At 58.7% G+C, this 12,600-nt stretch overlaps 2 protein-coding genes across 8 annotated transcripts; one reads left to right on the plus strand and one right to left on the minus strand.

Moving 5' to 3' along the window:
- Positions 1-1,484: 1,484 nt before the first annotated feature.
- On the minus strand, positions 1,485-6,486 carry KLHL21 (kelch like family member 21). Of its 2 annotated transcripts, none has more exons than XM_080631087.1 (5): positions 6,456-6,486; positions 4,904-5,944; positions 3,420-3,825; positions 2,061-2,133; positions 1,485-1,788 (listed from the first exon to the last, which is right to left on the minus strand). In XM_080631087.1, exons 2-5 carry the CDS (start codon positions 5,940-5,942, stop codon positions 1,495-1,497), a joined length of 1,812 nt encoding a protein of 603 aa, XP_080487213.1. In that variant the 5' UTR covers positions 5,943-5,944; positions 6,456-6,486; the 3' UTR covers positions 1,485-1,494. The 2 variants fall into 2 exon arrangements, with proteins under 2 accessions (XP_080487213.1, XP_080487212.1); XM_080631086.1 differs by having other exon boundaries at positions 6,204-6,465.
- Positions 6,487-6,596: 110 nt separating this feature from the next.
- Positions 6,597-12,487, plus strand: PHF13 (PHD finger protein 13). 6 transcript variants are annotated; one of them, XR_013958184.1, is made up of 6 exons: positions 6,597-6,729; positions 7,157-7,258; positions 7,529-8,081; positions 8,465-10,491; positions 10,654-10,754; positions 12,401-12,487. XR_013958184.1 is itself a non-coding variant. In XM_080631388.1 (4 exons), exons 1-4 carry the CDS (start codon positions 6,691-6,693, stop codon positions 8,689-8,691), a joined length of 921 nt encoding a protein of 306 aa, XP_080487514.1. In that variant the 5' UTR covers positions 6,597-6,690; the 3' UTR covers positions 8,692-10,618. The 6 variants fall into 6 exon arrangements, 1 of the variants encoding a protein (XP_080487514.1); XR_013958185.1 differs by having other exon boundaries at positions 8,465-10,376; XR_013958186.1 differs by lacking the exon at positions 12,401-12,487 and adding an exon at positions 11,660-12,379.
- The last annotated feature ends 113 nt before the right edge of the window (positions 12,488-12,600 follow it).

Here is a 12,600-nt window from a genome sequence, read left to right on the forward strand (position 1 = left end):
CATGCTGCGGAGATGGGGCCCTGGTGCTCTCCATCTCCAAATGAAGTTCAAATGCAAGTGTTTTCTCTACTGGTTGAAAGCCCAAGAGGGAAACAGCGACGGCCTCCAGCCCCGCTCTCCCGAAGGATGAGCCTCGGCCTTTGGCTCTTGGCTTGTTCATGAAACATTCCACAAGTAAACTGCAGGCAGCTGCTCTTCAGCTAAGGTAGAAGGAGGAACCCAGCCCAAGCTCCCTATGTCCCTTGGGCAAGGATGAAGGCAACTCTTAGGGCAAAAAACCCTGCAAATCCCAAACAAAAAGAGGAAACAAAAGAGAAATAACTACCCTAAAGTACCTACTGCTCAATCCACAGCACTCCAGGCACCTCCTGCACCTCTCTCAAAACAGCTCAGCAGAGCTCTCCTATTGCTCACATCCCGCGAGCTGTGAGCAGGAGGCACGACAGGCACGAGACCTCTCTGAAGGTCCGGTGGGTTCATTCACACAAGGATGGCTTTGACAGTGATTCTGCATCAGGGTATTAAACTACAAGCCTGTTCCCCACCGCGGCTCCTTTAAGGTGGTGAAGAAATCAGAACTCACCCTTGCTACGTGGAGCCCATCCTGGAGCTCAGCACAGGAGAACCGACAGCAACGGCAGCTTTTCCTGCCCTAGCTCAGCCCTGGCACACCGGGAAGGGGGAACGGCTCCTCCCGCGGGCAGCAGCCACCAGCCCCTTGGGCTGGGTAAGAGCGGGACTTGCTGCTCCCCTTAAGCTGGTGATTGGAAATGAAGCGATGGAGCTGTCAGAATGGGATGAAAAGATAAATAAAGGTGTTTGTGTCTGCTGAGAAGGAAAAGCACCTTGCTAGGGAGGGCTGGAAAACAAAGACCTGCAGGAGTCTGAATGCTTCAACTTAACCCCCCCCAAAACACGGGGAGAACTGAAGTTCCGAGGGAAGATGAAGCTTCATAACCCAGCCACAGCGAGGTCCTGGCCATGGCTCACCCCTTCCTCCTGAAGGAATGAATGGGGATCGAGGACCACGGCCACAGGGGAGGAAGCGCCGCATTCTCACACCAACCTCTCACCCTGACAGACCTCCAGCTCCTCGGGAAGAGACCTTTCCCCCCTCTATCCACATGCACACGGAGCCTGTCCTCCTCCAAAGCACAGAACAGAGATGGGGGCCCAGATCCCTGCCCCACCAGATCATTCTGAAGGAACTGAAGGAAGAAGTTTGGTGCAGATGAAGCAGGAGCTCCCAGTGAAAGGTGTCTGACCAAAAGCCATGAGCTGGAACGCTGTGAACGCGATCTCTGTGCTTGAGTTCAGCTCTTGGGTCTCTTTGAGCAGCCGGAGCCTCCTCCCGCCCGGGGAAGGGCCCAGCAGCACATCAAACATCAGAGCTTTCCCTCTATGCTCAGTTCAGGTTTGTATCCCGGCACCACTTTGCCTCTCAAAGCAGCACAGGTTCCGGACAAGGACCTCGCATGGAGCTGCCGTCCCCTGCTAACGCAGCTCGTTCAGGTTCTGGTTGTGGAGGCTCTGGCGCTGCCTGTTCAAGTTGATGGTGTTGTCCAGTGTGATGGGATCGTCCTCCTGCGTGGTTTCCGGCATGAACTGCCGGAATATGCTGACGCTGCCGTGCCAGAAGATGGGCTCGGGCAGCCGGCCCACCACGCTCCATGTTCGTGTCTCAGGGTCATAGGCTTCCAGGACATCCGAGAGCTCAAAGGTGTTGTCGTAGCCACCGGAGACGTAGAGCTTCCCGCCGAGCACGGCCACGCTGCCCCCAACGTGGACCTAGAGGCAAACACAAATACACCCCATGGTCACAATGGGGGTTCTGGCACTCTGGGGGATAGTAACAGTGTCAGTGCTGTCCTGTAGTGCTGCAGTGCTCAGCACCTACCAGTGCTGCCCAAAACCCCAAGGAGCTGGAGCTTTCAGCTTAACCCGCAGCCACAACCACTTCTAGGTGACTCTGATACGCCGTAATGGGCAAGGGTTACAATCCGAAGAGCACTTTGGAAATGCAGCCAGTTTTTAACCCGGGAGGTTGGCGAGTGTCCTACCTGAAGCATGGCCGGGATTTTATCCCATTCATTCTTCGCTGGGTTGTAAACGTCCACCTCAGCCGAGTCGTCTCTGTGGCAGATAACACAGAATTACTCCTCCATGGTCTAAACACTCCTGCCCTGTCAAGCCCCAGTTCAACAGCCTGAAATGCTACTGAGAGCAGAACACACTGCATGTATCAGAGAGCAAAGGGGCAGGTCTCAATGCAGACCCCAGCCTCCAGTACGGGCCCCTCTTGCCGGGTCCAAATCACTGCACAGCCCCGAGGGCTTTCTCAAGTCTGGTCTTTTTCTGCACCAGCATCTCTAGTGTATCACAGACCAGCTTCCTGCAAGTCAGCACTTCAGGGGCTGATCTGGCTTCGGGGCCAAGTGCTTCAGGCCTGGAAGCAAAGTTACTGCTATTCTGGAGAGGCTTAAGCCTCCACGTGCTTCCAAGTAACAGCATCCTCCTGCTTGGGGTTTTCATCCATGCCAAATTTAGATGGGCTGAGGACGCAAGAGGAGAGGTATTCGGACAGCGTGATCCCCCCAAGGGGGTGCTTTAAAATGGGTAAGGAAAAGGAAAACCCATAGAATCAGCTGGTGACAGCTGAATACCCAGACACCCCAACCAGGACTCGCTGAACACCAAGCGAGTCCAACAGACAGCCAGGAACCAAGACCCCAATGGGTCAAATACAAGGTCTGGGCTAGAAGTTGCTGCTTCCTGCAAACCAAGAGGAGATTAAACACTGAGGAATGTGTCTGGAGGCCGTCACAGAGGGCTCTGCTTGCTCAAAGCCAGCACAACAGGATGAAACGCTCCGGCGCCCGCATGCCTTCCCGTTTATTTTTAATTAGGTGGATAACTGAAGCATTCGTGCCACCCGGACAGCCTCGGATGGGTAATTAGGCCCCAGTTTGGAACGGCGCTTAAAAATAGTGACCAATCATTTCATCTTCAGCCTCTTATCTCTGCTGAGAAGGAAGACGTCCTCTCCTGCGCCCAGCTTAATGTTTTCTTGGAGCTTGCTCGCCTATTTATAGCAACAAGGGAGGTTGAAGCCAAGAAAACAGAGAAGTCTATTTCTAAGCAGCGCTGCTGACTTCAGCCCCATTTATACCTGGCTGCTCCCAGACCCTGGGTCGGGTTCGGATGGTTTTACACCGTTTAAACACAGTCCTTTGAGGTCTGTCTACACCAGAAGATGAGGAAAGAGGTGCACTGTTTTACAGACCCATCAGAGGAAGCACTGCTGTGCCTTCCCAATGCAACGCTCTCTTACAACCCTTCCCTTCCCTCTTACAACATGCTTTCCAGGGAGACCCTGCTCTTGCCTCCTAGGGAAGGAGGCTCCCACCCCCATTTCTCACCTTATGAAGTACATGAGGCCATTGAGGGTGACAGTCTTTGGGGCGAAAGACCAGGGGGGCAGATGCCCACAGTTCACAAGGGTCCAGAGATCGCTGTCGGGGTCGTAGCACTGCATCACCATGGACTCTTTGCCAGCCAGGGAGCCGATGGCGAACAGCTTGCCGCGGCAGGAGGTGGTGGAGCAGTTGTCCATGGGGTACAGCATGGGCTGCAGGGCCTCCCAGCTATCCAGCGCGTGGTCGTAGCGCTCCGTGCTGTCCGAGGCGATGACGTAGAGCAGCCCGTCCAGCACCGTGGAGCTGTGGTATTCCCTGGCCTTCAGCATGGGAGACACCTCCGTCCACTCGTTCACGCTGGAGTTGTACCTCCACACGCAGTCGTACAGCCTGGACCCGTCGGACCCCCCTGTGGCACAGCACAAGTGTCAGAGCAGGGGAATGCAGCAGTGAAAAGGTTTAACTCAGGTTTTGCACTGTCTCCTTCCCAACGAGCCAGGGAGGGTTCCCCCTGTGCTGTCCCCTGGCTATGACTCAGAACGACTCTCCCAGGTTTGACTGCTTACATCCTGCTAAATAACCATCTCCTTGCCTGTTTTGCAACCCCTGCTCCATCAGTGACACGGCAGAGGCAGCGCTCACCCATGCCCAACCTCCCAACCCTCCCTCTGCCTGTGCTATGAACCAACACTAACCAGAACAGCCAAATTCCCCCTTGCCAAAGCACCAGGCTCCCGGCAGCATCAGCACCTCTGGACCTGCCTGGGATCACTCCCAAGGGCATCCATACAAACACACCATGTGGCAGCCCGTCACTTACATACCTTTGCCTTTAGCAGAGCCTTGTTTTGTGCTCATGACCAAAGCACAAACAGTTTTCTGCCTGCCTGCATTTGACCTGTCCTGCACACCCAGGGCAAGCTGCTCTGGTGGCTTCCCGGCTTGGCTTGCTCTGGCTGCCGCAGGGATGTAGTTCAAAGGCGGCACCTCCATGCAGATGAGCAGCCCAATCTACGCACCCGGGTCACCTTGAGACAAGGCACTGCAGCCCCAGCGGCTGCGGGAGCAGGATTTGTGCTGGGGAAGGCACCGTGTGACTCATGGGCACTGCCCGGCTGAGGCACCAGGGGCTCCAACACACCCCTGCCCCGAGCACCCGCCTGGGCTGTGATTCACAGGGCTCTGCACCCAAACACCTTCTTCATGGGGAGAAATCCAAACTCTCTCAAGCCACCCTCCGAGCGAGCGGTGACAAAGCCCCACCAGCGCAGGATCTGCTGCCTGCGTGCTCAGCAGCATTACTCATGACAAAATACCGCCTGGATTAAGACCAGCTGCTAAATCCAGCACCGACTCCAGGAGTCCCCCCGCCCGCCTTGGGGCTGGAGCCAGAGCAGAGCCTCCAAGTCTCCGCTGTCCGGAGAAAAGCCAAATCTGGTGCCAGAACCCGCGTGTTCCCAATGGAAACCCCACCGCCAGTGCCTTACCAGTGACGTAGATGTCATTGCCCAACGCGGCGACGCTGTAGCCCCCTCCGAGGTGCTCGGGGAACTCGGCCAGGTAGCGCCAGTGCCCGGTGCGCGGGTTGTAGCAGTCGACGGTGACGAGCTCGTCGCAGTCGCGGTCGCAGCCGCCGACCAGGACAAGGATCTCGGCGAGGCCGGTGGAGGGCCGCGGGCGCATGCGGGCGCAGGGGCCGTGGTCGTGCCGGTCGAGGCGGGCGGCCTGGAAGTCGCGGGCCTCTTGCAGGAGGCGCAGGCAGGGCGGGCAGCGCGCCACCAGCGGCTCGCCCTCCACGTGCGCCAGCAGGTAGAACCGGCGCACGAAGGGCAGGCGGACGTGAGCCAGGAGCTGCGGCAGCAGCGGGGCGCGGGCGGCCGGGTCCGCACGCACCCAGCGCAGCGCTAACTGGAAGGCGGCCTCCTCCTTGGGGACACAGAGCCCGTCGTCCCGCAGGTAGGAGAGGAGCCGCGGCAGCGGCAGCCGCTCCAGCTGCGCGCCCAGCTCCCCCACGTGCCGCAGCACGAAGCGATGCGCCGCGGCCGCCAGCGCCGGGCAGGCGAAGGCTTCGGCGAAGTCCTGCATGTCCAAGGCGTTGGCGGGCTCCAGCTGCCGCGCCAGCCACGCGCCGCAGGCCTCCTTGACGGTGGGGAACTGCAGCAGGTCCGCGGCGCGCAGCAGGCGCTCGGCGATGTCGGGGCCCAGCCGCCCCACGCGGCCGGTGTAGGCGAAGTCGAGCAGGCGCGCCAGGCACTCGGGCTCCACGCCGTGCAGCCGCACACGCTCGGCCCGCGCCTCCCGCAGCGCCCCGCCGAACATGGCGCGGAAATAGCCCGAGGCGGCGGCCAGCACGGCGCGGTGAGCCCCGAACTCCCGCCCGCCCGCCACCACCGTCACGTCGAGCAGGCTCCGCTCCGCCCGCAGCGCGCTCAGGCCCCGCAGCAGCGACACCGCGTGTGCCGGCTCCCCCGCGGCCGTCGTCGCTGGTGCCGCCGTCCCGCCGCTGTTGCCGGTGTTGGCCGCCATGCCTAGGGGAGAGCACACGGTGTCACCATGCACGGAGCCACTTGGGTCGCAGCCGGGAGTAGGTCAGGGGAAGCAAATAAAGGCAAGGCGGTTATCGCAAGGATAAACGGCCCCCGGTGAGGAGGAGGGCGAGACCCGACAGCCCCAGAGCCACCCGCGGTGCGGAGCAGCGGCAGTTGCATAACGAGCGGCGCTGGCAGCTGCCCCCCCGCCCCGTCTAATTACATTCCCCGCGGCCCCGTCCTGAGCTTCCCCGCATACCCGCGACCGCTCCGCCTTTGCCGCGGGCACCTCGGCCCGGCCCCGCCGCTCTCCGCGGGGTTACCGGAGAAACTAAGGCTCCCGGTGGGGCCGCTCGTTACCGAGGGCGGAGGCCCCGGGGGTCGAGTCTCAGGAGCCGGCCGCTCTGTCCTCCTCCCGCCGCGGTACCGAGCGCTCCCGTCCCGCCGAGCCGCGCACTGCAGCGGGTCCCTGTCCGGTACCGCCGCTCCCCGAGCCCCGGGCTCCGCTCACCTCAGCTCCGCTCCGCTCCTCCCGAGGCGCCACCGCCCCGCCCGGCCCCGCCCCGCTCCCGGCGGCCCCCGCTCCCGCCACTGCGCACGCCCGGACTACGGCTCCCAGCGCGCCCCGCGCGGGCTCCCGGCCGCCCCCTTCACCGCCTCCCGCCGGTACCGAGCGGCTCGCGGGTGTCGGCGCTGCCCGGTTGCCGCCGCCGCCCTGGCCCCGCCTCCGCCGCCCGCGCCGGGACATGGACTCCGACTCCTGCGCATCCCCGTTCGCCCCGGAGGTGAGGGGGGCCCCGGGGGAAACGGGAGGGGATGGCGGGGGGGGCATCTCCCGCCGCCCGCCCCGGCCACCGGTGCCCGCTCCCCGCCGCGGGGCCGGGGCCATCTTGTGCCGCCGGGGCGAGGATTGGCGGCGGGGCGGCCGTGCCCTGCCGCGGGGGGCGGCCCGGCTGAGGTCCAGCACCGGGGACCGGGGGTGCGGGGGGGGGGGGGTTGGGGACTGTGTGCGGGGGGGGTGCGGGGTTTATGGGGGGGGGGGCGTTGTTGGCGGTACCGGCGCTGCCCGGCCCCGCCGCTCGCCGCGGGGGGTGGGGGTGGGGCGGCGCGGGGAGCGGCGGCGGGCGGGGCTCGGTGCGGGAGCGGCGGCGCGGGGCCGGGCTCGACGGGAGGAGGCGCCGCCGCTGACCCCCCCCCCCCCCGCTCCCGCAGGACTTCTCCCCCGCCGCCCGGCGGCGCCGCACCGTGGAGGACTTCAACAAGTTCTGCACCTTCGTCCTGGCCTATGCCGGGTACATCCCGTACCCGCAGGAGGTGAGCGGGGACCGCGGGGCGCGCTCTCCATAGCAGCATCCGTGGGGCTTTAGCACGAAACCGGTCTCTTGGGGGCACCGCGCCCCCGCCCGTCCCTGAAACAAAAGGGAGCTGGGGAGGGGGGGGGGAGAAGCGCGGAGCCGGGATCGCTCCAGGCGGTCCCTGCCCGGTTGGGGATCCCCGGGCAGCGCCGGAGCTCGCACTGGGCCATGCGCCCCGGGGGAAGGGCGCAGCGATCAGCGTTAATGCTTTTATCCGGGCCTCGAGCAGGAAACGCCGCTGCGGAACAGCCCCAGCCCCCCCAACAGCACCGGAGGGACGATTGACAGCGATAGCTGGGATCCCCGGTTCAGTGACATCCCCTCCTCCGTGTCCCTGCCCGCTAAGAACAGGAAGAACTTCAGTCAGCTCAAGCGAGTGAAACCGTACGGTTCCCTGTTCCAGCGGGCCAAACCCGGCAACTTCCTGCCCGAGCGAAAGCAAATCGATAAGATCAGGAAGAAGAAAAAGCTGAAGAGGAGGGAAACGGAGGTGTCTGCAGAGGAGGACTACGAGGAGAAGCTGCTGGAGCTGGAGGCAGAGGACTCTTACGTAGAGACGCCGATGAGCCCCTCGTCCGAGGGCGATGCGCCGTCGGCGGCCGAGCACTGCTCGGTGTGGGACTCTGACACCCCCTCCAGCGGGTCCTGCCCTGCCGGTGCGCCCGAGCCGGCCGTGCAGATCCAGAGCGTGGGCAAGCGCACGGTCATCCGGCAGGGCAAGCAGGTGGTGTTCCGGGACGAGGACGGCACCGGCGACGACGAGGACATCATGGTGGATTCGGGTAGGTGGCCTGGCTCCGCACAGAGGGGCAGTCGGTGGTGGTGCTGCTGCTCCCTTTGGTGCTTCCCTGTAAGGTGAGGATGATGCCGAGGCGCAGAGTGAAGTGGCAACTGGGGCTTTGGGGGAAAGGAGGGGCTGGTTGGCTGCTTTGTAATGAACTAAGTGAAAAGCTGCAGCTTTATAGAAGCAGCTGCTTCTCCTCTCCTGGATTTTGGCCTCCTTTGTATGCTGACAGTCTCTTCCCATGCAAGAGACCTGGAAACAATGAGCAAAGTGCCTGTCTTTGAAGCCCAGGTACCTGATTTAGGGTAAATTTGGGTAAAAGGAGAGTAAATTCCCTGTGTGGGCAATGCGGTGGCTGCTAAAACCGCTGTTTCTCTGCAGATGACGACTCGTGGGACCTGGTCACTTGCTTCTGCATGAAGCCGTTCGCGGGGCGGCCGATGATCGAGTGTAATGAGTGCCACACCTGGATCCACCTCTCCTGCGCCAAAATCCGCAAGTCCAACGTCCCCGAGGTCTACATTTGCCAGAAGTGCCGGGACTCCAAGTTTGACATTCGCCGTTCCAACCGCTCCCGGACGGGCTCGCGCCGGCGCTTTCTGGACTAAGGGGGTTTGGATGGTGCCGGGGCCGGGGGGCTCCCCCGAACTGCTGCTGCTCAGGCTGAGGGGCCGCCCGCCGGCCCGCGGTGACCGGGATGAGGAGAGGCCGAGTGGGCACAACTGCTGCTAGATACGGATTAGCTCAAGGACAGGCCAAGCGGGGTTTTGTCCGGTTACAACCATGGATTGGGTGATGGGGGAACGTATGATACCTTTGCCACGTACGTTTTCTCATCACATCGGGAGACTGCAAACCTCCTCTGTGCTAGGAGGCTCCTCCTCCAAAGAGGGGGGGAAGAGGAGGGAGTCTGTGTGAAGAGTCTGAAAAGTAAATGGCCATGTGTTTTAATTTCAGTGTAATATTATCCCTGCCCGTTTGTCTGTACGTATCAGTCTCAGATATTCTAAGGCTCTGTAGGAATGTTGATGTGTCCCGATCTGCTGCCTCCTCCCGGGGCTCAGGCAGAGGGGAGTTCTGGGATTTGGCATCATCCGAGTGAGAACGGGACTTTGTCCTGTGCCAGGGGCCAGCAAGTTGGAAGGAAGAGAGCAGCCCTGTTCCATTTGGGATCAGCAGCATCGGGTTCCTCTCTAGAAGGTCTCTTCTGATGGTGCTTTCTCATGACTTTGTTTTGCATGATCAGCTCGATGTAAGGGGGAGGCTGTTTCCTCCATTCCCTGGCCCTTTGTTAAACTCTTAAGGTGCTGTTTTAGGGCAACGATGACTCTCCCCTTCCTCAGCCCAGAATTCAAACATGGACTGCAAAAGGGGCCGTAGTAAACCTAGAACCTGGCAGGTCTGCTCTGGGACTCGATCGTTTCCATCCGAGTACTGCAGCTGAGCTGACTTTTGTTTTCACTTTTGGTTTTGGAGACTGGATTTGTAATCAAAAACCCCCAAACCTTTAACCTGTCGGTTGCAAACGATGCAGATAAAAGCAAATGCGGCTCTGCAGGTAGCAAGATGAAGTGTAATGAAGATCCAGCCGGTGCGGGGGGAGTCCAGGAGAGCGCTGAGGCCCTTGATGGGACTTCCTGGGGATTCCCAAGGGAATCCTGTTGAGGAATGTGACCTGGAGTCAGGCCTGTATGTGAGGCTGAGATGGCAGCTCCATTCCTCAATGACCAGCAGTACTGAGCAGGGGGCTCGCCAGCACAGAGCCAGGTTCCCTCCTCTGATGTCTGCCATAGAGCTGTGGGCAGAGCAGCACCGCAGTGCCCTGAGGCCATGCTGTATGGGGTGCCAAAGGTCTGACAGCCTGGGGCAGAATAGGAACTGCACCATGTCCAGCTGCTTCTGACCTGCTTCTGCATCCAAACCCCGTTCCACCAAGCTGCACCAACTGACTCTGGGTTCTGAAACCAGCTCCTGTAAGATGTTAAGATTGTGGTGTGGTGCCCTTCAGAAGCTGCACGGAACCACTGAGGAGTTTGCCAAAGACTTGCCCCCGACTGCTCTTTCCAGCCCAAGAAATAACCAAAGTTCTCGAATGCTGCGGTTTCACTCTGCCAACAGAAAGGCTTTGGGAGATGCCGGTCACGAGCTGCAAAGGGTCGGACCTGCTCTGAAAGTAGCCATCTCTGTGTTTACAGCGTGTCTGCAGCTCAACCGGACCTCGGTGGAACGGATTCCTGGAGCTCTGACGGGAGAAGCGGCGAACAGCCAAGGGAACTGGCTCTTTTTCCCTGAGGTTCGATACTAATCAATGTGACTGACTCTTGTTCTGTTACCTTTCCAGATTTATCCCCTTGGATGGTGTCTGACAAGTCCAGCACGTTACAATATCAGCAGAGAGAAACAAAAAAGTAACATCTCCATTCTTTTAGTTGATCACTTTCAGCCATGTATAATTATAGTTTAATTCAGAACTTTATTTTTTCATTAAAACTGTTTTAATGAACCATGTTTTTTTTTTTCTCTTCACTGTGAAACAAGTGAACAATGATTCTGTTTTATTCCGAACTCAGGACTCTGCTGTTATGATTTACCGGTGCGTGGAGCAGTTGTGCCGGGTGGCTGCAGGACGTGATGCCTCAAGCGCTCCTCCCTGAGCGGTACACAGAGCCAGGTAGGGATGGGAAGTGCTGCAGACACCTCTCATGTACTGATGGGTGTCCCCACCCCTCCTTGCATAGGCTCTGTTACAAGGTCGATTGTGGGAGCGACGGCCCCCGGTCCTGCTATGGGGCTGCATTGAGGCCCCCAAACCACCCAAGGGGTACCAGTGCCACCTTGACTCCTGTATGTGCTCAGCCAGCCAAGCTCAGAGCAGCAGCCTTAGACCATGGCAAGGGTAAAAGATGGCTTGACTCTTTAGAAATGGCACTGGATCATAGCAGAAGCCAATCTCTGGTTGGTTATAGCTTCTATTTTAATTCTATCTGTAATTCTGTGCTAAACAGAGGCCCCAGAGGAGCTGCAGCTGTAAAATGGCAGCTTCTCAGAGAGCAGAAATGGTGGTAGTGAAAGCAGTGGTTGCTGTTCCTAAAGTCTCTTTAAAACTGCACTGGTAGGAAATGAGGGGAGGAGGAGGTGGCTGTAGTGTGTTCAGCAGAAGAGACTGACCCCAGACCTGGCTCCGAAGAGGAGATGGGCAGGATGGGCCACAGACTCCACGCATGGGCACAGTTCAGCAGCGCTCAACAGCTACAAACACTGTGAGGAGCGCTTGAAGTGCTGCAGAAAACCTGCTGCAGCAGCTTCACGGCTGGGGAAGGGCACTCGTGGTACCTGAACGGAGGGGAAAAGCAAGAGCTGAATCCCTGGGGGGTGATCTGGCAGGACAAAACAAGCTACATCTCATGATGTTCAGCAGGGCATGGGGAAGGCTCCTGTTGGTATTAATTGTGAGGGATTTTACTTTAACAAGAGCTGCAAATTCAGGTGTTCAAAGTACAAAGTTAAGGTTCATCTGTCCCTTGCACAGAGGCTCTGGCTGAAAAGATGAGCGTGTGTTCCCTGCCCCTTGTTCAGGTACCTGAAGCAGTTCTGGCTCTGTTACAGACGGATGTGCAACCTCCCTTTCTATGGCATCCTGCAGTTCGTACCAGAAGATGCTTCTCTATTACAGGACATAACGGCTGGAGCAGGAACAACGTGCTCTGCCCCTCAGAAATGTTAATTTTCAAGTGTAGAAACACCATGGGGCATCTCAAGTACCAAAGCAGCCTTCAGAATCACAACGCTGTCTCTCTACATTTTAATGCAGATTCTGCAAGCAAACACTTGTAACAGGAGAAACTACCTCAGGAAGCTGTCAGAAACAGGGACAATTGTTTTATTGTGCAAACCTCTTTCATAAGAACCCTCCCCACTGTCATTGCTCTGATAGACACAGGGCCAGGCTGAGATTCCTCTTTGTAATTAGCAGTAAATGTGTTGTCGCTATTGTGCACTTGCTTATACAAAACACAACTCTCAGTCCTCCTCCTGGGAGTATTTTGCCATGTCTTAGTTGCTACAGGCTGGCTCTTACTCTTGGCCACACACTTCACGCAGTGACAGGACATGAAAGAGGAGTTTCTCATTCCAGTCCAGCTGTTTCACACGCAAGCCATCACAGAGGTCCATCAGCAGGATGTGACAGGGTGCTACAGAGCTCACAACCCTTGCCTCTCAGGACTTGGTTTTCAAGAGCATCCTCCAGATGCAAAGGGAATGTGGGCTACTTTTCAGCCGAGTATAATTTATTGCACATTTTACATTTGATTTCAGATGAACAGAACACTGGTGGCAAGCAAAATAAAGTCCTGCACCAGGAGCTGGTCACAACTGAAGAGTTTTGTTCTTAATAAAAACACCTGAACACCCCTTTGTTGTATGAACTTGTTCTTAGAGGGGGGAGCATCTCTTTCAGACTGGCTCAAGCCAGACTGCTCGAAGCAAACTCTCCTGTCACTGCCTTGAGCAAAGGG

This window comes from Psittacula echo (genome assembly GCF_963264785.1).
Source record: "Psittacula echo genome assembly, chromosome: 17".
In the NCBI taxonomy this organism is placed as follows: domain Eukaryota; kingdom Metazoa; phylum Chordata; class Aves; order Psittaciformes; family Psittacidae; genus Psittacula; species Psittacula echo.